This window comes from Trachypithecus francoisi, unplaced genomic scaffold (genome assembly GCF_009764315.1).
Source record: "Trachypithecus francoisi isolate TF-2019V2 unplaced genomic scaffold, Tfra_2.0 Lachesis_group4, whole genome shotgun sequence".
Taxonomy (NCBI): domain Eukaryota; kingdom Metazoa; phylum Chordata; class Mammalia; order Primates; family Cercopithecidae; genus Trachypithecus; species Trachypithecus francoisi.
The window spans coordinates 101,133,970-101,157,860 of NW_022681469.1; the positions used below are offsets into that span (position 1 = coordinate 101,133,970).

A 23,891-nucleotide genomic window follows, 5' to 3' on the forward strand; every position below is an offset into this window, starting at 1 on the left:
CAGCAATCTTTCCACTCTTCTTCTGAGTGTCTGGGTTCAGTTCTGTCTCCTCTGTGGCCCCACAGCACAGAATATGCTCAATAAGTGGGTACTGAGTACATGAAGGAGTCCACAGACAGGGCAGTCATACAAGTCACGGCTGACTAGATATAAACATACTTTGCCATGCATTACCTATTAACTTCAGGAATCTCCCTACTTCTTATCCCCCACCCATTCCTGCCCTAAGTATTTTTAGAACAAAAATACAACAAAACGATAGGAAGAAGACTGTGGCAGGAAGAAGGTGGTAGTATTAACACTCCAAATAAGGCTGCAAGAAACTTAGAAGCTAGACACTTCCCACTCCCGCCAAAAACATTTGTTTCCTGTCCATAAATAGGAACACCATGCCGATTTGCTTATTTTTAGAAAAAAAAAAAAAAAAACAACCTTATTTTTAGAAAAAATCTACGAGATTTTTTTTAAAGACTTGTAGGTCAGTAGGCTAACATTTCTACCCTCAAACAGCAAGCCAACTCTTGAACACTGGTGTTCTTTCTGTTGGGCGTCTACCTGAGCCGGGAAGAACCAGAAGAAGAGGTTGCTGTTGTAAGTCTCATTCACGGTGAGGAAGCCGGTGTAACTCTTCACGTTCAGTCCTAGGAAAGGACTGACCAAACTCAATTCTTTTCCTAGTGGGAGGGAAAAAAAAATTTTACCCAAGGATTACAGAAAACAACAACAACAACAACAAAAATGTGAGCCATCTATCTCAGTCTGGATGAAATGGAGTGATTAGATAAGCTAAAAGGGAATTGGTATGAAAGGTAGTTCCTTCAACAAATTCCAGCCAGCCCCTGGCCAATCGCACAGAGTCCACATTCACAATTTAGCCAAGGATACACGAAAGTTTCAAGTCTTCGGGGAGGGGTGACCAAATATATTTTATAAGCTGTGATAAGGTTGTTTTTAAAGTTCTTTTAAAAAGAAGAAAAGAAAATCTCCTATCATCACATCTTGCATAAACCAAGGTGTTCACCCTGGGCCACATGGAAAGGAGCAGGATAAAGTAAACTGACCCGAAACAGTGGGGTGCAAGAGTAACAATGTGGTGAAGCAGCTCTCAGCCTCACCCCAAGAAGGCCTGTGTTCTTCACGATCTTGTTTTCATGAAGGCAAAAAGGCTGTCACATCTACTAAGAGGAGTGGGCCAAGGCATATGGGAGTGTGTGCGGCTGTGGACAGTGGGGAGACTGGGGGTGACCTCATGGCTACTCAGGGGGAACCAAACAGGACAATGGGACAGTTGTGGAGGCCAGGGGTCCTGGCTTTCTTATGGCACCACTGGGACAGGCACAGGGAAGGAGTAATTGGGGATGCTTAGATGGCCAAGGATGCCCAGGAGTAAAGAATGCTACCAGGAGCTGACATTTACAAGGCCACATTACCAGGGCTTTTACATGACGTGGGAAGTATAATTCTCATTCCCACTTTACAGATAAGAAAGCTGAAGCACAGAGAGGTTAAGTGACTTGCCTGAGGTCACACAGCTAGTAGAGGAGAGCTGGGATTAAACCGAGCAGTCAGGCTGCCGAGTTTGTTCCTTCCCCCAGGGCTTTCAACTAGAGTGAGTCAGAAGGTCCAGGTGGCAGGGAGTGGGAAAGGAAGTAGTGGTCAGGAAGGGAGTGGCAAAGGAACAGAAAACAGCAGAATGTAGTGGGGAAGTAAAAGGGAAAGTCTGGGCGAAGGAGAAGAATCCTTTAGTGGTGACAAAGAATGTGTCCCCAGTAGGAACTAATCACTCAAGAAAAGCGATGTAGGTCTGAGCCATATTAAGTTGGAGACTGGTTAGTAGCTTAGGAAGCTTGACTCCTCACATGCCATCAACGAAAGATGCCTTTGGTGGTAGGTGGAGTCCTTAGGCTCTGGAGGGCTAATTGTTAGCATCTCTTCCCAGCTCAGCATTCACAGCCAACATTGATAGGATAAAATAAGCCAAGGTGACAATATTTACACTCAAGGGAATAGATGCCATAAGTCAGGGTCCTGACTCCAAGGGCTGGTTGCTAAACTTTTACCAGCACCCTGCTGTTTTGGGACCACTAGCTCCTCTTTTAAAAGAGGCATGCCTCTTAGCCGAGCATGGTGGCAGTGCTTGTAGTCCCAGCAACTCGGGAGGCTGAGGTGGGAGGATCACTTCAGCCCAGGAGGTCAAGTGATCATGCCACTGTACTCCAGCCTGGATGACACAGCAAGACCCTGTCTCAAACACAAACATATATATAGGCATGCCTCTCAAAAGGAAAACCTCTCATCTAGACCACACGGTTCCTTTGCTGATCCTAGCACTCCTATTGACCAGTTGGTGATCCTCTGTACAGGTACTTAACCTCCCTGTACTTCAGCTTCTCCTCTGTGAAAGATGGACTGCCGTGGGCCATCTGGATTAAAAGAGCCCCACATGTAAAACCTATAGAAAGAACCTGGCAGGTAGGGAGCAGAATTACTGTTGCTATCTGTGAAATACACCTGCTGATTAGGAACAGGGAGCACCTCTGAGCAGAGGAGGTCATGGGGACAAAGGAAAGGTCTCAACAGGTGGTCCTTGAGGGTCCTGTTAGGCCAACACAATAGGAGAGCATGGGTTTCCTAGCCTGACAGACCTGGGTTTGGAATCCTAACTAGATTAGGACTCCCCAGCAAGTTGCTCCATCTCTCTGAGCCTCTTTCCTTTTATGCAAAATATAAATACTGATTCTGCTACCCCGGGCTTTCTGTGAGGATCAAACAACAAAAATGCATACGAACCCTTAGCCTAGCACGACATAGTTCAGTCAATTGGAAGAGAAAGTTATAATTAGCCTTTGGCCACTCCAAGTGAAGTCTAGAAGAATTTCCCTTTTCTGGCTCAGCCTGGTGCTCCCAGGGAAGTTTGCTTAATGCAACCTCTGTAGGTCTTCCCATTCTGTTCCCAATGAGGTCTATCCCTCCTCCATCAGAAGAAAAGCCAAAGAAAAAGAGAGAGAGGGGAGGATCTTATGAGAAAGAAAAGGGAGGTGTTTGGGGAAAGTAGTTTTTGCCGCTCCTCCCCTCCCACTCTTCCCACCATCTGTCTTTTTTCTTCTCCCCTTCTTCACTTCCACTCTTAATTAGCCCACAGAAAGATCACCTCCCCCTCCCAGGGCTGGGCAGCCTTTAAAATGCTTTTGAAATATTTTTAGCAAAACTATTAATCTTCTCAAAATCAAACAGAGATACTACCCCCCTCCTCACCCCCCCCCCAAAAAAAGGAGAGGAGAGAAGTAAAAACTGTGGATCAGAAATGAGTGAGATGTGGACCACAGAGAGGTAAATGAGAAGAAGAGGATTTGAGAAAGAAGACAGAAAAAAATGAGAAAGGTCAAAGTATAATGAGAAAAAGAGAAAATATATAATAGAAAGGAGCTGGAGGGAATGGAACAGAGGAGAGGATGATTGAATCAATCTATCTCTCCCAAGACCAGCACCCCACAGGGTCCACGGACAGCTCTCAAATGATTCAGATGTTCACTCATCCCTCCCTTCCCGAGGATGCCAAAGTAGCTTCCCTACTACCTTGTATTTGAGTATATTTCAGACCTTCCCTCCTAGGTCAGGAGGTTGGGAAGTGGGGAATTTGTCTTATTTAACTTTGCATACCTTGGGACTGGACTTGGCATGCTGATTTACACACCTAAGACATTCAATAAATACTTTTTAATGAATGAATGTTAACAAATGAATGGATGAACGAGTCAACAAATGAATGAACTAAAACAAGCCCCACTGACAATGCACTAAGATTAGCTCATTTCTACAAAAACCTCCTAAGGCAGACCTTGTTAAGAGATCTAAAGAAATCTAGCCCATAAAAAAAGTTTTGCCCTGTTTCAAATTTTAAATTTCCACTAACTAAATCCCAGTAAAATAATAAAAAATTTCATCAACTAAAATGACTTTTTACATTTTCAAATGTCCTGTGCGTCCTATTAATGTAATGTGGAAAACAAACAAACTCCCAAGGTGGAGGGGTTTCTATCTTTCCGGCACCATGACTCACAATCCAAATGTTTAGAACAGTTTTAAAAAGGAAAAGGTTCTCTTTGAAGTGATTTTACTTCCTCCTTGTTTTTTACTGCTGCTAACACTTTCAAAAACATTGGCGTGTGACCAACAAAGCGCTTGAACCAGCTCATCAGCATGCATGTCAGATTCACAAACACTCAAGTTATCAGCAGTGTGGACACACAATACCAGATCATAAGTAACAATAAATTAGGACCTACTAGTAAAATAGTCTTTAAAGTGTGAAAATGCAGTGTTTATAAACAAGCTAAAATGTGCCTCCTACATTCAATTTGTTTCAGGGAGTAAAGATTTATTCTAGCTTCAGAGAAAGTAAACATGCAATTACAATTACACAAAACTAAACCAGTTAATTGGGGATTTAAAAAATAAAAATTTCCCTTGTTTTTTTTTTTTTGTGAGCTACTGTTTATCTCGAAAATGTTCCATTGCAATAATAAGATTCACATTCCTAGGGTTTTGACAGACTGGATAAACAAAAGGGATTTAGGGGAGTGAGCTGACCATCTGTCCAGAGCTTCCTGAACTTTCAGCAAAGCGGATGAATAAAATTATCCTTAATTATGTTGTCAGGGCTGCATTTGAATACCCAGATGTAACAGATTTTGAATCAGCCACTTAAAATTCTGTTCAAAGAATCTGACTGTGTAGCGTAACTTCAGGAAGTGATATTATACACAGATTTACTATTTTAAATGTTGTCAATCATCAGATGAAGATCTACCAATCTTGACATAGAGGGTGGAAGATAAAACTACTTCCCGCCGGGCGCGGTGGCTCAAGCCTGTAATCCCAGCACTTTGGGAGGCCGAGACGGGCGGATCACGAGGTCAGGAGATCGAGACCATCCTGGCTAACACGGTGAAACCCCGTCTCTACTAAAAAATACAAAAAAACTAGCCGGGCGAGGTGGCGGGCGCCTATAGTCCCAGCTACTCCGGAGGCTGAGGCAGGAGAATGGCGTGAACCCGGGAGGTGGAGCTTGCAGAGAGCTGAGATCCGGCCACTGCACTCCAGCCTGGGCGACAGAGCCAGACTCCGTCTCAAAAAAAAAAAAAAAAACGACTTCCCTTGGAATCTTTCTCGGCTGCTACTAGTACCCATAACTGAGGAATGCTTATAGACAAGAAAGACAGGAACAGAAGGGATGTCAACAGTCTCTCAGATGGATTTCTCTGTATTCCTCTTACTTGGTTCCACCAGATGTATGATACAGATACACCATGGTCACTTTCACTTAATGCCTTTGTTTAAGCTGCTTCTCTCCTTGGTATGCACAGACCTTTCGCTATTTACATAAATCTTACCCAACACTCTGAAGTCCACAGCTGGTCGTACAGCATAGTGGTTCATACCATGGGCTCCGGGGTTGGCCAGTATAGGGTTTAATTCAGAGCTGCTCATATAGCATAGTGGTTCATACCACGGGCCCTGGGGTTAGCCAGTACAGGTTTTAATTCCAGCTCTGCTACTTACTAGTTTTATGGCCCTAGGCAAGATATTTGATTTCTCCGGGCCTCAGTGTTCCTCTTTGTAAAATGGGAACAATGCTTATGGATTTTTCATTAGGGTTGCTCTGAGAACTAAATGAGCTAATGGATGTAAAGCACAATGCCTGGCACATGGTTGGTACCCAAATTTAAATTCCATACATATTTATACATACATGTATAGGTACTATGCTAGGTACTAGGGATATAATGACTAAATGCTAGCTACTTATTATTTTTAATACAACTACTACAGCTCTAGTATTTTCTCCCTAGATTATGCCAACCAACAGGCATAGGTTCCTTCTCCGAATCTCCAGTGCACTTACTTCAAATATAATACTTTAGTACGTTAATATGCACTGACCTAATTCCTTAATTGTTTTGTGTGTATGCATCTGGTCACTTTAGAACACTTTAGAAGCTTGTGAAACAAACAGAACTAAATTATACTACGCAAATCACAGAGTCGCAGTCAGAAGATTTGGGTCCTAAACCCATCTCTGCTACCCAACTCTATTGCACACATCCCGTTGGGCAACTTGGGTAAAGTATTTCAGTCTCAATTTCCTCATATGTGGATTGGTAGAATTTGGTTATAACAATTACTTAACTCCTTTTCAACCCTACAATAAATAGTTTGCTTTGATTTACTGTTAATGAACATAAATCTAAGCCATCAGAATCCACTTGTTGAGGATGCTGAAATACGTGCATGTAATCCAATTTGGAGGGTTTGAGTCAATGATACTTTGCCTCTTCACACGCATTTTAATAGTATCAGCCCACACAGTGGGGCAGCCATCTTCCCATGACTTCTCTATGCGAGGTAAAAATCAGTCCTTTTTAAAATACACTAAATACATTATCAAAGTTTTTCATCTTTCCTTAGAAAAGAGATGGTGAGGCCGGGCGCGGTGGCTCAAGCCTGTAATCCCAGCACTTTGGGAGGCCGAGACGGGCGGATCACGAGGTCAGGAGTTTGAGACCATCCTGGCTAACACGGTGAAACCCCGTCTCTACTGAAAAATACAAAAAGCTAGCCGGGCGAGGTGGCTGGCGCCTGTAGTCCCAGCTACTTGGGAGGCTGAGGCAGGAGAATGGCGTAAACCCAGGAGGCGGAGCTTGCAGTGAGCTGAGATCCGGCCACTGCACTCCAGCCCGGGCGACAGAGCAAGACTCCGTCTCAAAAAAAAAAAAAAAAAGAAAAGAGATGGTGAAACTTGAAGCCAATGTGTATTTCAGAAAAAGACATATGAACAGCACTTACACATACCCTTAAAATATAAGAATGTCTTCGTGTAAAACGAAAACCAAAAAACAATGACATCCTATTGGCTGTGAGAATACTTCGAATGAATAAAATTTGCTTTATTTTAAACTTCTTTGTAGAGTATTTAGATTTGCTTTTGATCTTTAAAATGACCATTTGTGTAAAATTTCCAGTGTTCTTCTTCATTCCCATCACATCTGCCAAGCTGCCAGCTTCACAGGCACCATCTCTGCCTTTCCACCTGTGACAAGGGACAAACTTGGGGCTCCTGTGTGCCAGATCCCTGTCTCTCACCTTCTTAAACACAGTCTCCAAGAATGGTTCCCCAAACCAAACCAACTCCCCAGTCATCATTTCCATCAGCAAACAAACATTCTCTCCTATCCTGTTGAAGACCCTTCCTGGACCCCAGTGCTCCCTCCAGCCACTACGCCATTTCTCTGCTGCTCTTTGCAAACAGCTCCTCAGAATAGCTACCTGCCTACTATTTTATAGCTCAGGAACCTACTGAAGTCCAGAAAGTTGAAATCATTTACCCGCACAGTGATTAAACAAAGAAGCATTAAGAGCAGATACAGGGCCAGAGGCGGTGGCTCACGCCTATAATCCCAGCACTTTGGGAGGCCGAGGCAGGCGGAGGACTTGAGGTTAGGAGTTCGAGACAAGCTTGGCCAACAAGGCGAAACCCCATCTCTACTAAAAATATAAAAATTAGCTGAGCGTGGTAGCGCACGCCTGTAATTCCAGCTACTCAGGAGGCTGAGGCAAGAGAATTGCTTGAACCCAGGAGGCGGAGGGTGCAGTGAGCTGAGGCTGCGCCACTGCACTCCAGCCTGGCAAGAGAGCAAGATTCCGTCTCACAAAAAAAAAAAAAGAGCAGATGCAGGTTACAAATTTTAGTCTCTGATAACACTAAGTGATATATATTTTCCTATTAGTAATAACAATAGAAAAACCCACAATCTCTAAATAAAGCCATTTGCAAACACTCATATTTGGAGAACAATTTATAGAGTACAAAAAATTTTCATGTGCCTTATCTCATTGGATTTTCATAATATCTCTGCACGTTGGGCAAGTTGTTAAATCTCCATCTTATCTTAACGAGAAAACTAAGGCCTAGACTTGCTGGATAAGGGGGCACAGCAGTGAGGCTGCAGTGAGGCTGTCTGAGTATGAAGCCTACACACCAGCTGGTTATCTGCATGAACTCTGGCTAGTAGTTCAATCTCTGTGTTGGTTTCACATGTATAAAATGGGTCCACCTCCCTGGGATGTTGACATGTTTAAACAAGTTCATGCAGAAAGCTTGGAACCAGTGATTGACTCATAGTAAGTTTTAAGGATAGTATTAGCATTAAGTGCTCACTGGGGGACAGGCACTCTACTAGTCTCATAAATAAAATGCTGCAACTCAACCATGCAGGTAATTCAGCCCTGGCTAATTCTCATTTTAGCTAAAAACTCAGATAACATATGACACCAAGTCATTAATATTTGAAATAGGCCAGGTGCAGTGGCTCATGCCTGTAATCCCAGCACTTCTGAAAGCTGAGGAGGGAGGATCACCAAAGGTTAGGAGTTCAAAACTAGCCTGGCCAACATGGTGAAACCCCGTCTCTACTAAAAATACAAAAATTAGCCAGGCATGGTGGTAGGCACTTGTAATCCCAGCAACTCGGGAGGCTGAGGCAGGAGAATCACTTGAGCCCGGGAGGCAGAGGTTGCAGTGAGCAGAGAATGTACCACTGCACGCCAGCCTAGGTGACAGAGAAAGACTCTATCTCAAACAAACAAACAAACAAACAAACACATATATTTGAAATAAAACAACTCAGTAAAAATACTGAAGTACATTTTGCATCCTATGGGTTGTTTTAAGAAACACTATTGGCCAGGCGCGGTGGCTAACAACTGTAATCCCAGCACTTTGGGAGGCCGAGGTGGGCGAATGATGAGGTCAAGAGATCGAGACCATCCTGGCCAATATGGTGAAACCCCATCTCTACTAAAAATACAAAAATTAGCTGGGCATGGTGGCGTACGCCTACAATCCCAGCTACTCAGGAGGCTGAGGCAGGAGAACTGCCTGAACCTGGGAGGCAGAGGTTGCAGTGAGCTGAGATCGTACCACTGCCTTCCAGCCTAGTGACAGAGTGAGACTTCGTCTCAAAAGAAAAAAAAAAAGAAAAACTGTTGAATTCATGCCAGTGGTTCTCTGATTTAATAAAACTTACTTACCTTTTTGGATCTTCCCAGCTTCAATGTAAGGGGTGAGAAACAATGGCTGTCCTGAGTCTCCCTTAGGTGGCATGGAAACACTTCTGTATAGGGAGCGAAACAGGCCATCGCAGGGGCCAGGTGTCAACAGGACCAGCGAAACAATCACCTTCCACATGGCACCAACCATCTCTCAGGGTCTAGGATAAAAACAGCATTCCAAAAATGAATCAAAAGAGTAAATATTTACCTGGCCCTTTTACATGCAAGAAATTCATGTATTCACTTAAAAAAATTATTGTGTGTAAAGGCCCTCTGCAAGGACCTTGGATAGCACCATAAATAAGCACACCCAATCCCTGCTCACCCTTAAATTCACAGGCTAATGGGAGATGCTTCAAGGGATTTACAATGTCAGTAATTTTTAAATTACTGATTTTTTTTTTTTTTTTAAACAGACTCTTGCTCTATTGCTGAAGCTAGAGTGGAGTAGCACAATCATGGCTCACTGCTGCCTTGACCTCCTGGGCTCAAGCAATCCTCCCATCTCAGCCTCCCAAAGTGCTGGGATTATAGGAGTGAACCACTGACATTTTCTAAAATGCGGTTTGGAAAGTAAATTCAATGGAGGATTAGACACAGCTTCAGAACAACAAGAACTCTGTAACTGACCATAAAGGGGTGGTAGAAATCACTATGCCACCACAGAAGGGCAGAGGATTGAGAGCACATTTCAGGTCGAAAGATCATAGAAAGGCCTTACCCAAGTTGGATGTGGACAAAAGGTGAATGGTTCTCAGACAGGTGGAAGAAATGGGAAAGGTATCACGGGTGGGTGGAAACAGCTTAAGCAAAGGTGAGACCTCAGGCATCCATGCACACCTTGCAGGGAAATCTCAAAGAAGCAATGGATTTCTGCTTATGTTCTCTATCTCTTATAAGCCTCCAGTTTGTATCAAAGAACAATAACAACAAAAACAAAAACAGGAAGGAAGAAAGAAAGGGGGAGGGGGGTCCTACAACTACCCTTAGGTCCCTCCCCTTATTGCTAGCTGATAAGTAAATTAAAGACATTAGGCCCCAAACCATTAGCACAAAGCTTTCCAAAGATCTTCAAATCTGATGTTTGCTTAGAATATTCATCTGAGATGATAATAGTAATGGCATAAAATTGTATAATGATTTACTTGTACATCAATATGTAAATTATACATATAGTGGGCTTTCCCATGTATTTGTAGCTGATTTGAATCTCCTAATTTCACCAGCGTTAGAAAAAAATGAATGGTATTTGTTAAAGCATGGAGACAAAGACTTTATTAGGATAATGATAGGCACAGGGACCTTGCAGTCAACAGAGTCTTGCAGCAAGGGAGAGAGATTGGGCTCAACTCCAAATGCAGCACGGGCCAGTGGGAATTTATAGCTAAGGAGCAGTGTGGGGGTCAGTGGATGGAAAATTACTCGAAGGAAGCCTTGGGGTAAGGTGGATCTGGCTAAACCTAATAGGATTCTCGCTGAAGACAGGCCAGTGTGATCAGACATCACCTGGGGGATGGTGCAGGATGAGAAACCTGGTCAAATGTTGAGGTGATCGGATGTTGATGCTGGTGGTTCTTGGTAAAACGACTTACCAGTGTCCTTCGCTAAAACTGGATTTTACAAGGAAGTGCACAAACGGGCCAAGCAGAAGATTCAGAAGCCTGACTAAAATTTGGCCAAGGAAAAAATCCTTGTCACCAGGAGAGTGAGGATTATTATCACCAAATTCAGATAAGGAAAACCTGAATCAAAAGAGTGTCTCATGCAAGGACATGAAAGTAGAGAAACCAGGACTTGACCGCACTCAAGGCCAGGACTAGGGAGAAATGAGGGAGGTACAGATGCAGGGTCAGAGCTCATCTTGATCTAAAATGTTGACCATTTTTGTTATCATTAATTTTTCTCTGTCTTATACAGTTTTTTAACTATTATCTTAAAATATTACTGATCTTGAGGTTTTTTTGACACTTTATTAAGTTTTACACCTGAGGCAGTGCCTCTCTTGTCTCACTCTAATCCTGACCTTGCAAAGTAGGGAATTACGACAAGCACACCGGGACCGTTACACGACTCTGCACTCCTGCTATTTAAGCATGATCTGTGTTCTTAGCTGTAAATTCTAAATCAAATACATGAAATGAATGAGTACTCCACACACATTTCTGGATGCAAAAAGAGATACATAATTATGCAAATACAATGCCTGCTTTGGTTCAGTGCTTTAAAATGCCAAGCCATTAGAACATCTTAAAAATACAAAATTGTGTAAAAATCTTTTAACCACATGCTTATTACAACCCAATTTGGCATAACATGAAAATATTGATTACAGCAAATTTTAAAAGCTTTTCAGGCACATTTCCCCAGTAAGATAAAGGTTTATAATTATAACATGATTGAATATATAACCCTTGTCATGTCTCTCAGGGTTAACTTACTAGAATTCTCCACACTTAATGTAAATAAGGTCAACCAAATCCAGTATGGAGCTAAAAAATGCTTTTGCCTATTACTGACTATAATAAAGAACAAGATGAATTTAGGAACTGAAATTAGGTTCCCAAGAAGCCCCAGGGTAATGACCCTCTATGGCAATGTTAAAACATTTTTTAAAATTATGTGAACTTGTTTACACTGATGCTTTTATAGCATAGCTACTTTCAAGGGATGCCTGAAATCAACAATCTTACTCTCTAACTGGTTCAGAAAAAAAAAAAATATATATATATATATATGCAACATTAAAAAAATAATGGAAGAAGCTCTTCCAGTAGGAGGTTTTTGTTTTTTGTTTTTTGTTTTTTCCTGGGGACAGAAACAAGAAACCAATCATGCCATCTAATTTCTCAATCTTCCTGCTGCCAATCCCCAGCCCCCTTTAATGGAAGCCATTAATATTTAAATAACCAGGGTAGTTACAACACTTCCCTTGTAAGCAGATGTTGACTCAAAGATGTTAAAGAATGAAAAGAGGTAAAACTGGTCCTGTTTTAACTGATATAAATCTAAAACATAAAAGTAAGAACTGGGTCAATTTAGTAGATCTCATTAACATTTAATCAAATAACTATCTGAGTCATGGTTTCCCATGTAGGTGAATTAAAGCGCCAACATATTTCATTTCACAGTTCTCATTCAACAGTCAGAATTCCTGAACTGTGCTTAGCTGTTATCTCTCCTTATGAGAATGAAAGCTATTATCATAAATGGAGAAGTGGGTTTTTTAAATACTCTCTCATGTGTTTTTGCTTATCCTAAATTAACATGAATCTTTTTATTTATTGAACAACATTTATTGAGCAATTTCTAAACCAAGAAACCTGATACTAGATAGAGGATATCTCCCACAGAAAGTTGAAAAAGAAAACTGTTAACCCTACATTTTATCATACCTACTTGAAATAATATGAAAACAGTGGTGCTATTTCCAGTTCAAACATATCATATTGAAGAATTCCAACAAAATGTTCTTCTTAATAAATGTTTAGAAACAGAACAAAATCTAGGTAAACACAATACAATATTGACAGAATCAAAGAATCTAAAGGTCAAAAGTATATCATTTGCTAAAACTGTCTTACTAAACCTTAAATATTACAGTTGAAAACCATGTGTCCAATGTATAATTTTTGATAGGAACAAAGCTATTTATCCACAGTGTTCTTTAGAATAATAAAAATTGTCAATAAATAAAATTTCCAACAATAAGACATCAGATAAGTAAGTTGCTATACACCAAAAAGATAAAATTATTATACATACAGCAATTAAAATGATTCTACTAAGAATGTTTTGAAAAATATAATAAAATATTATTAGGTAAAGAAAAGCAGAATATTAGATTGGATATATGGTTTTTTTCCTTATTTAATACTTCTTAATAATTTCTAAATTTTCTACAAAAATTTTGTACTCAGAAAAAATAATTTTGTTGCTTCTTTAAAAAAACAAAGTAAAGCAACTGCTAGACATGACAGAAAAAGTGCTTACTCCTTATTCCTTATTACTACCTGGGTATGACCTCTTCTGTTTCCTAGGAATAAGGTTCTATTTGCACTTCTAGAATAGCTTTTTCTTTCTCTAACATTCTGTTAAGATGTGTCCTGATCTCCTAAAGCCACAGAATCCCAGAGACTCACAGTAAATTTTCTCTTTGGTAATCAGAAGGCTCTGCATAAATGTGAGATGCTATAATAATATTTATTATCATATCTGTAATTCATTCTGCCTGGCGTACAGTTCATAATGAGAGTGCATATAGTTGGTACTAAGCAAATATTACTGAATTGATGAAACTAAATAAGGAACCACATTTTAGACTTACAAGATATTAAATGTTCATGTGGTCCAATTCCTGCATCTTCAGATTAGAAAACATTTACCAGGGAGTCATTGACTTGATCAAGATGACAAGGCCAAGACTCAAAGCCAGAATTTACTTATGGCTCTAAATCTCATCTGCTTTCTACTCTCCCATCTTTTTTTTTTTTTTTTTCCTTTTTGAGACAGAGTCTCGCTCTGTCACCCAGACTGGAGTGCAGTGGTGCAAACTCAGCTCACTACAACCTCCGCCTCCTGGGTTCAAGGGATTCTCTTGCTTCAGCCCCCCAAGTAGCTGGGATTACAGGTACCCACCACCACACTCAGCTAATTTTTGTATTTTTAGTAGAGACGGGGTTTCACTATGTTGACCAAGCTGACCTCAGGTTCCTGACCTCAGGTGATCCAACCGCCTTGGCCTCCCAAAGTGCTGGGATTACAGGCGTAAGCCATTGCCCCCGGCCCACTCTCCCACCTTTGTTCCAGATATATTCAAATATTCTGACTCTTGCTGTCTCAATAGATAATAATAGCCTGTAATAGTCCTAAATCCCTCTTATGGATTGTTAAAGGATGTAGTAAAGAAATAAACAAATGAATAAAAAGAAACATTGATAAGTAAATCTGTCTAGAGAAGTCTGGTTTTTAGAAACAACTCTGTAATAATCCAGGTCCTGCCGTGACTCATCCGAGGACCTTGTGTAAGACAGTAACTTCTCTGGGTCCCACCTGATGTGCTAGAGCCAGCGCAAGAGACCTGATGGTTAAATTTTCAGGAATACTGAGAGTCAGTTGTTCAACAGAGCCACCGTTAACAATTAAACTGTCATTGAAGAAGTTACATTTTAAAACAGACGTTCAAAGTACTCAAAACTTATCATTTCCTAATGATTTTACTACATTTTACTATTACCTGTGATCTAGAGTTATGATTTTTGTATCTGTGTGGTAGACAGATTATACATATGATGGTTTGCTTCTGGGCATCTTTTTCCAACTATGTGTTCAGTAATCCTGTTGGTAGCTTGAAATAAACTATGGTAGGAGTATTTATACCACAGTAACCAGCAAACACCAGAAATCAGGGCTTCTTTTTCTCGGAGAGCCCATTGTTAAACATTTACCCTGCACACACTAGGCTCATCTTCATTATTGGTGAAATGAGCTAGATGCTATTTTCCATTAGCTCACACTCCAATTCCAATCTACCTGACCAGCAGAAGAGACAAAAAGGGAAAATCCTGGCCAATTCTCCCCTACCTGATCAACCAGTAACATAATCAGACTTGCAAGACCTCAAGAAAAGAAACCTGAAAATGCCACTGGAGGTGTGTGTTTTGCCAAAGAAAAACGAATCAAAAACAAAACCTGCAGGATGAGGACAAAGAAACAAAGAGCAGGTATTTAAACCAGTCTTAGGTTCTCCCCTTCACTCGTTTCCACTTCCCCACTTTACACTATCCATTACTCCAATCAAAGGATACATATCTTTCATATAATAACCATAGTAGCTGCAATTGAAATAGTTATTGCCCGGCACATCGGCTCACGCCTGTAATCCTGGCACTTTGGGAGGCCAAGGCGGGAGGATCCCTTGAGCCCAGGAATTTATTTATTTATTTATTTAAGGGACACAGTCTCACTATGTTGACATCCTGGACAACACTCTTGAAGTACTCTTTTCCCAGGGAGGACACAGTCATGGCATGTAAGTAAAGGGCAACCTTTTGCTGAAGTGGCACTGAGACACGCCTATCTCCTTCTCACAGGTTCCTCTCTGGCATCAGATGGTGGCGTCTAACCTCTCTAACAAATTAGTCACCCCATCTCTGCCACCATATCCTTGGATGTGCAGGAAAAGGAAACTAGAGGTGTGTGGCAGGGAGAGAATGAGAAAAATCAGGAAGAGGAGAAAATAATATAATCTGACACCACAGTCTGGAGCTTTACCTTGAAATCCCACTCCAGGCCGGGCGCGGTGGCTCAAGCCTGTAATCCCAGCACTTTGGGAGGCCGAGACGGGCGGATCACGAGGTCAGGAGATCGAGACCATCCTGGCTAACACGGTGAAACCCCCGTCTCTACTAAAAAATACAAAAAACTAGCCGGGCGAGGTGGCGGGCGCCTGTAGTCCCAGCTACTCGGGAGGCTGAGGCAGGAGAATGGCGTAAACCCGGGAGGCGGAGCTTCCAGTGAGCTGAGATCCGGCCACTGCACTCCAGCCCGGGCGACAGAGCGAGACTCCGTCTCAAAAAAAAAAAAAAAAAAAAAGAAATCCCACTCCAACCAGAAGGGAAATTTAACTGGGCACGTGGTGGAAAGTAAAATGTAAACATTACCCCAAAATGTTTTTCAACAGTTTTGAAATAGAAGGGCCATGCCTGTGACTAAAGGCACCATCATGATAATGATACCAGTTAATAGCTACCAATTACTGAACACTTACTATATACAAGAAACTGTGCTGATTGCTTTATATGTTTCATTTCTAACCAGGTAGGTAAGGGTGAGAAACAACCTGACCTTGTCATCTCATTTGATAGACGAGATACTGATCCTCAGAGAATTTAAGTGATTTGCTCAGATTCACAGTAAGTGGTAAAGCAAGCAACTGAGGTGTCAGGCCTGGTTCAGAACATGATACCCCAAAATAATGGCACCTTGGCATAGTGAGTATTTTAAACAGCAGGAAATTGAAAAAACAGCAGAAGCAGGAAGGCTGCTCTCTGACCTTTTCCCATCTTTTTCTCCTGAGAGCTGGCCATGAAAGAATTCTCTGACCTACTTCCCCTGAAAGTAGGTCATAAGACCCTCATTCCAGAGGGGTCCTGCCCTATACCCAGAGGGAAGGAATGTCATACCGAGGTTGAAAAGAATCTGAACAAATAGGCCTTGCTGAGTTCCCCGGTTTATTACTATTAGATCACATTCTTTTGTCCTCCAGTTACACTTCTGCACAACTGTCCCTAAACACATATGGTTTTCCCTGGGTCCTTGGGGCTTTGTTTTCTAAAGGTTTCTGTGTCACTGAAAACTTATATTAAATACAACTTTTATACTTTTTTCATTTAATCTATTTTGTTTTCTTTTTATTTGTTATAGGGGTCTCAGCCATGAACCTTGTGATGGATGAGGAAAAGATATTCTTTTTCTCCCCTTACACTTTCTGGCAGCCAACATGGGGTGGCTGAGACACCCCACTAGTTCCGGAACCTGCAGATAAGATCCTGGGACAACTAATAAAAAAACAACAAAAGGTTAAGAGTTTTTTTTTGTTTTTTGTTTTTTAACCAAGATCAGCTCTCTCGGACCTCTTCTTCTAGGTAAGAATTTCCTTTCCAAATTCAGATTAGCAGAAGAAAAATCATTTGTTTGCACTGTGACTCTTATGTAAATCTGATTTGGGGGTACCCATTAGCTATTGATCCTTTCCCTCCCAGGGACAGCTATCGCGTTCCTGTTTCTCTCCTTTTGTTTCCTGAGAGCTTCGCTTCATGACTGGTGACAAAACTCTCTCTGGGCCCAGCATGATGGCTGATGCCTGTAATTCCAGCACTTTGGGAGGCCAAGGCAGGCAGATCACTCGAGGTCAAGAGTTTAAGACCAGCCTGGCCAACATGGAGAAACCCCGTCTCTACTAAAAATACAAAAATTAGCCGGGCATGGTGGCACGGACCTGTAATCCCAGCTACTCATGAGGTTGAGGCAGGAGAATCGCTTGAACCCAGGAGGTGGAGGGTGCATGAGCTGAGATTGCACCACTGCACTCCAGCCTGGGCAACAGAGTAAGACTTTCTCAAAAAAAAAATAAATAAATAAATAAATAATTTAAAATTTAAAAAAAAAAGAAAAAAAATTTCTCTGCTCTCTGCCAGATGGGGTGCAAGTGTTTCAGCTAACAATGAAAGGGAAACACATCTCTGAGTAGATGATCTGAGAATGAGAGGAAGCTGGCCTTGAGGAAACAGTGCAAAGGCCCTGCAGTGCAAACAAGGTGCTTACTGTGGGTTGGTGGGCACAGTCAATAGGGGAGGGAGTGGTACACAATAAGGTTGGAGAGATAAAGCAGTGCTCCGAGAGTCTTATCTTCCTTCACCTGTGTTAGCATTTTATTCTAACAATAATGGGAGACCACTGGAGAGTTTACAGCAAGGGAGAAATATCATCTGATTTACACTGTGACATGATTGCTGTGGTTGCTATCTAACAAGTAGACTTAAGGAGAATCAGGATGGAACCAGGATACCTAATAAGAGGCCGCTGTCATAACCCAGGAGCTATTACAAAGGCTGGGGTCAAAGAGTAGCAGGGAAGGTAATGAGAAATGGTCAGCTACATTTTGAAGGCAGATCTACGAGTATTTACTCATAGACCAGATATAATGGCTGAGGGAAAGACAAGAAGTACAAGAATGGCACCTGTTTTCTGCCCAGAGTAACTGCATGGATTATTATGCGCTGAGCTGAAGATCTTTTGAAGTCCTAACTCCTAGTACCTCAGAATATGACCTTATTTGAAAATAGGGTCTTTGCAGATGTAGTAAGGTTGACGCAAAAGCAATTGTGGTTTTTGCCATTACTTTTTTTTTGGATAAAAGTCTCACTTGGTCGCCAGGGTGGAGTGCAGTGGCGCAATCTGGGCTCACTGCAACCTCTGCCTCCTGCGTTCAAGCGATTTCCCTGGCGCAATCTCGGCTCACTGCAACCTCTGCCTCCTGGGTTCAAACGATTCCCCTGCCTCAGCCTCCCAAGTAGCTGGGACTACAGGTGTGTGCTACCACTCCGGCTAATTTTTTGTATTTCAGTAGAGAGGGGGTTTCACCATGTTAGCCAGAATGGTCTCGATCTCCTGACCTTGTGATCTGCCCACCTCGGCTTCCCAAAGTGCTGGGATTACAGGCATGAGCCACACTACTTTTAATTAAAAGTAATTTTACACCAACCTAATACTTAGCTACAATGAGATTATACTGGAGTTGGGTGAGGGCAGGGCTTTCATCCAATAAAACTCGTGTCCTTATAATAAGAGGAGGGAACTATAGAGGAGAATGCCATGTGACAACAGACGCAGACACTAAGTGATACATCTACAAGCCAAGGAGTGCCAGGATTGCTGGCAAACACCAGCAGCTAGAAGAGGCAGGGAAGACTGTAGGCTACAGGTTTCAGGAGGAGCATGGTCCTGCTGACACTTAATTTTGGACTCTAGCATTCAGAACTGTGAGACAATAAATTTCTGTTGTTTTATGTTACCCAGATGGTGGTGTTTTGTTACGGTATCCCTAGGAAACTAATACATGAATAGTGGGGCCATGATTGGAGATCAGGAAGACTATGGAAGGAGTTGGGATGGAGGGTGTGAAGGCACAAAACCCCAAGAGTTCTACTCTAAGTTGCCTGGTAGGCGTCCAGTGAAAATCCTGACTGGCCAACACTAAGCTGGGAAAGGGAAGCAAAATCGATTTCTTACATCAAATATGTCTGGCATTACGCAAGCCAGGATTTCCCATGGGGTCCTTTATGCAATACCAATTCTGCAACATATTAACAGATTTTATAAGGAAAAACATTTGGGAAAGTCTGGGTTAAATACAATTAATGAGGCTGAGGCAGAAGAATCGCTTGAACCCAGGAGGCTCCCTTGTTACAGAACACCTCATAGCTGTTCACTAACAGACAGCACACCTTTTCTTAACTGTGATACTATTCTTAGACAAGCCCTAAGGCCAGAGCTTTATATAAGACATATCCATATGAGTAAACTCAGTCCCAGGTGAAATAATTTTCTCATGCCCCCTTAGCTATTGAGTAGCAAAGCTGGAATTTGAAGCCATATCTAGGTGATGCCAAAGTCCATGTATTTTCCATATACCACTATATAAACGACAGAATATAACAAAATCTGCCTCAATGCAACTGTTGATAAAAGCGGAATTCTGAATAAACTGGATTGTTTTGTCCATTTGCAGGATTTATAGGTACTGAAATTGCAAGTGATTGAAAGGCATATTTATTTGTAAAGATGTGAAAATCACGGGTCCACAGATTACTTCATAATGGATTTCTAGCGTACTTCTTTCAGTTTCAAAAATTACTTTTTGGGGATAAGTGAAGCTCTCTACTCTTTGGGACATTAAAATCCCATGGCAAAGTCAGTGTCTTCCACTAAGAAATTTTTGTTAGTTTTGCTCAAGTGTAGCCCTGTTCTTCTTAGAATTGCCTCCTTTTGAATGGTGTGAACCCGGGAGGCAGAGGTTGCAGTGAGACGAGATCGCATCACTGCACTCCAGTCTGGGCGACAGAGTAAGACTCCGTCTCAAAAAAAAAAAAAAAAAAAAAAAGAATCGCCTCCTTTTTATTGCCTACTATAATTAGAATTTTCAAATAAAAACATTAGGATACACAGGGTGGCAAATACACAGCTAAGATTGGGAACAATGAATGGGAACACTTTACATGAGGATAATCCTAGTAAATTTAGCAATGTCATCAGTTTAACCACCAATCCCTGAAGTGACAGGGGAAACTTCTCCCTGATTCTAAAAGAGCAACTACTGTTTGTAGCAGTAACCACTCTATAGGATTCACTTCCACGATTCTAGTACATTTCTCAGCTCTTTTCCATACGTTATCTCATTCAAGTGTCACCTCCACTCTTTGTTTTTTTTGTTTTGTTTTTTTGAGACAGGGTCTCACTCTGTCGCCAACAATCTTGGCTCACAGGAATTTCCACCTCCTAGGCATAAGTGATCCTACCACCTCATCCTCCAGAGTACCTAGGACCACTGGTGCATGCCACCACAGCCAGCTAATTTTTGTACTTTTCGTAGAGATGGAATTTTGCCATGTTGGCCAGGCTGGTCTCGAGCTCCCGGGCTCAAGCGATTCGCCTGCCTTGGCCTCCCAAAGTGCTGGAATTACAGGCATGAGCCACTGCGCCTTGGCCCACCTCCACTCTTGAAAAAAGTTAGTGTAGTACTTCAATAGAGGCCCATGCTGACTGGGCCACTTTGCAAGTGGTAATACTCCAGGCAGCAGCTGAGCTGGAACGGACTCCAAGTTGACTGGACCATCCACTCATTCACTGAATAAATATATCCTTAGCTCATACAATGAATAAAACAGACCAGATCTGCCTTCATGAACTCAGGAAGAGAGACAGGCGAGTCTTTTAAGAAAATCAAAGCAGGATAAATGGAATAGAAAGGAAAGGGGTCAAGCAGTGGCACTACCTGAGATAGGTGGTCAGGGAAGGCCCCCCTGAGTAGGTGACACCTGAGCAGATCTGAGGGCATGAGACAGTGTCTAGGAAGAAGAGAGTTCCTGGCAGGAGAACAGTGAACGCAAAGGCCATTAACAGGAAACAGTGCAGATGGAAGCCCATGGTGGGAGCCAGTGAGCCATGGTCAGAGTGGTTTGATGGGGGATCAGGTATAGACTTGTGCTGGGTATTGAAAGCCAACCTGTGTTTTAGGGCACTGCTTCTTCCCAGCTCTGGATATCTCTATCAGTGTCCAGGAAGTCCAACAGTGTAACACTGCTGGCCCCTTGCTGCTGCCTTCTTCCCTCTGTAGGGGCAGGATGTCAGGCAGAAAGGTTCACCTTATGGGTACATTTGGATAAACTGGTCATGGTGGGCTCACCTCACTCCCCATCCCCACATGGAGCAGTGCTTTTCTCTCTCCACCCTGTGTGAACCTGAGGATTGCTGGGCAAGTCTGCTCAACTCGGGCATCAGTCATAGGAAACCCATTTGCCCAAAAGGAAAAGTGCCATTCCAGCCCGGCCTCCCTCATTAATCAAGCTGATATTTCGCTGTCCTGCTGCCTTGCTCTTCTGTCTTATGTCTCAATTTCTTCAGAACTCAGGAGAGAAAGACAAAGTGCTGTGTTTTGGGCTCTCTCAGAGACCTCAAAAATGGAATTTAGGTTTTATTCTAGTGTAACCCCTCCACTCCACTGTCTTTATTTTCCTGCAAACATTTCATCATACATACAGTTGAAGAAAGGCGTGGTTAACAGTATCAGCTTCATCAGCCATACCCAGAATTTAAAGCCCCATACAGTCTGGTTTGCTCACACCAACCCTGAAAAAGAGCAAGTGGGGCATGAGAAATGACCTCTCAGATCAAACCAGCCAAAATGTCTTCACACAGATAATCCAAGGGCAACAAAGTCACTGCATTCCCTCACTAGGTATTTGAAAATCCACTGCGTATAGTATTTAAGGTGGAGACAACATAAAAAGCCCACAGACTGGTTCATCTGCTTCATAAGGCACTGAACACCCTCTATTATTGCTTCTGTCAGCAGTTTCTGAAAGCAAAAATAAATAAATAAACAAAACCCTGTTTTAATTCTTACTTAATGTATTCTGACTTCTGTGCATATCATCTTGCTAAAATCATTAATAATCTCCATATTTCTAAATTCAAAAGAAAAATCTGTCTTTATCTTTATTGACTTTTCTGACACGCTGCTACTGCCCCTTTGGTAAATTTATCGATGCCTTGCCTTCTGTAATTTGTGTTTTCATGGTTCTAAAATTCTTCTAGGATTCTATCCTTGGTCCACAGCTTATCACACTTCCACACACTAAAGAGTGTTCTCATCACTATAACCAGCACTTTCTGTGGACACCACTCAAAATGAGAGTGCCTCTCAAAAGCTTCTGCCTCATCTATCTAACCGCCTGCCTAACATTTTTACCTGGTGCCCCATGGGTATATGAAACTCAACATGTCAAAACGGCATTTAATCCTGCTGAAACGTGGTGAGTCAGAAACATTTATTTCTGTCCCCTCATGAAACCTCTCTAAAATGAGAGTGAAGACATTTTTTGAAGTTATAAATCCCAATACCCAAGAAAATAGGAGAGACAATAGTAAATGGGGCAGATCAAATTTTTGTTGTTAGATGGAAAGTGAACAGATAGTTTGCAGAGAATGAAAGCAGAATATAAACGAGAAACAGGCTAATTCAAACCATACAACTACAGAAAGGGTCAAAACTGGTAAGTACTGTAGAAGGCAAAAGCGAAGTATGGGGCTGAAAATGGAGGAATTGGTATGAGTCTATAACAGCATTTAGATCCTCAAGTCCCTCCCCAATCTAAAAGAGGAGGTGAGAGCCTTATTCTGTAGAAAATTCATTATTTGGACATTTTCAGTAGAGACACTCTAGACTTGGGAATGTAAGAAACAGTGAAAGTTGGGGAAGAGATACCCTACTGAAAACTCAGAAAGTCTACACACTGAACACACTGACAGACCCCAGCCCCTTGAACACTCAGCAGTAAGAATGTTGGCAGTAAGAACTCTATACCTTCATTCTTCAGCTTCTGCAGGAGACTGAAGGATTCTTTTTTGCAAAAACTGCATTCTCTTAGAGAAAGAATATACACATAATGACATGTAGGATCCTCTAACGAAGCGTGGTGAATCCACCAATCAACTGCAGGGAGCCAGTGAACTGCTGACAAATCCCTTCAACACAGTGTCCAACCAGCAATTTAGTTTCTCACACTTAATACATAAATAGACTTCAAGGAACTATTGGGTATTTGAGGAAAGCCTCCAGCTTGGTAGAAAATCCAAAAGAAACGGCACAAAAACAAAAACTCACAAGAAATAGCAATGTATGAAGCAGAATAACTCTCCAAAAACCAAAATATCTTTAAGGAGATAAGAGAAGATATTGCATTCATTAACCAACAGAATAAAAAATAAGAACATGCTTCTGAAAATTAAAAATACAATAGGTAGAAATCTTAGGAATTTGATAAAAGGACAGTGCAATTAAGTTATAGAATCTCACAGAAAATATAATTGAAAGATAATAGAACTTTTAAAAATAGGGAGAAAAAAGATAAGGAAATTAGAAGATTGGTTCCAGAAGATCAATATCTGACTAATGGGAGTTCCAGAAAAAGATGGCAGATAAAATTCAGGGGAGATCGGGTGGCTCATGCCTGTAATCCCAGAACTTTGGGAGACCAAGGCAGAAGGATAGCTTGAGCCCAGGAATTCGAGACCAGCCTGGGCAACATAATGAAATTTCATTTCTACAAAAAAAGTTTACAAAATTAGCCAGACATGGTGGCACACACCTGTGATCCCAGTTACTTGGGGAGCTGAAGTGGGATTATCACTTGGGCCCCAGGAGGTCAAGGCTCCAGTGAGCCATGATCGCACCACTGCACTCCAGCCTAGATGACAGAAAGACACATTGTCTCAAAGAAAAAAAAAAAAAAAACGAATCAGGGTAAGGAATTATCAAAGAAATAGTGTGAAAATATCTGCAGAGGTATAGATATGATTTTTTAGATTTAAAGGAACCATCAAGTTCCCGGATCAATAAATGAAAAGATGAAGAACACATTTCAGAAATAAAGTGACTAACAGAAACTTTCCAGAGAAGAAGAGAGAAAGAGAATGGTATCACATAAAAAGAATCAAGAGCC

The 23,891-nt window shown here is 41.7% G+C and overlaps 1 protein-coding gene and 1 long non-coding RNA gene across 4 annotated transcripts in view; one reads left to right on the forward strand and one right to left on the reverse strand.

Annotated features, from left to right (window-relative positions):
• The window catches only part of CPVL (carboxypeptidase vitellogenic like), a 167,793-nt gene that overhangs the window by 132,240 nt on the left and 11,662 nt on the right, over positions 1-23,891 (reverse strand). For all 3 annotated transcript variants that reach the window (XM_033193757.1, XM_033193759.1, XM_033193758.1), the window contains exons 2-3: positions 9,091-9,269; positions 556-674 (exon numbers count right to left, since the gene is read on the reverse strand). In XM_033193757.1, coding sequence (XP_033049648.1) covers positions 556-674; positions 9,091-9,259 — 288 coding nt within the window. In that variant the 5' untranslated portion in view covers positions 9,260-9,269. The remainder of the gene's footprint in view (positions 1-555; positions 675-9,090; positions 9,270-23,891) is intronic.
• LOC117073197 lies at positions 13,209-15,403 on the forward strand. The gene is made up of 3 exons (XR_004433156.1): positions 13,209-13,291; positions 14,652-14,831; positions 15,061-15,403. It is a non-coding gene; the product is annotated as an uncharacterized LOC117073197 (long non-coding RNA).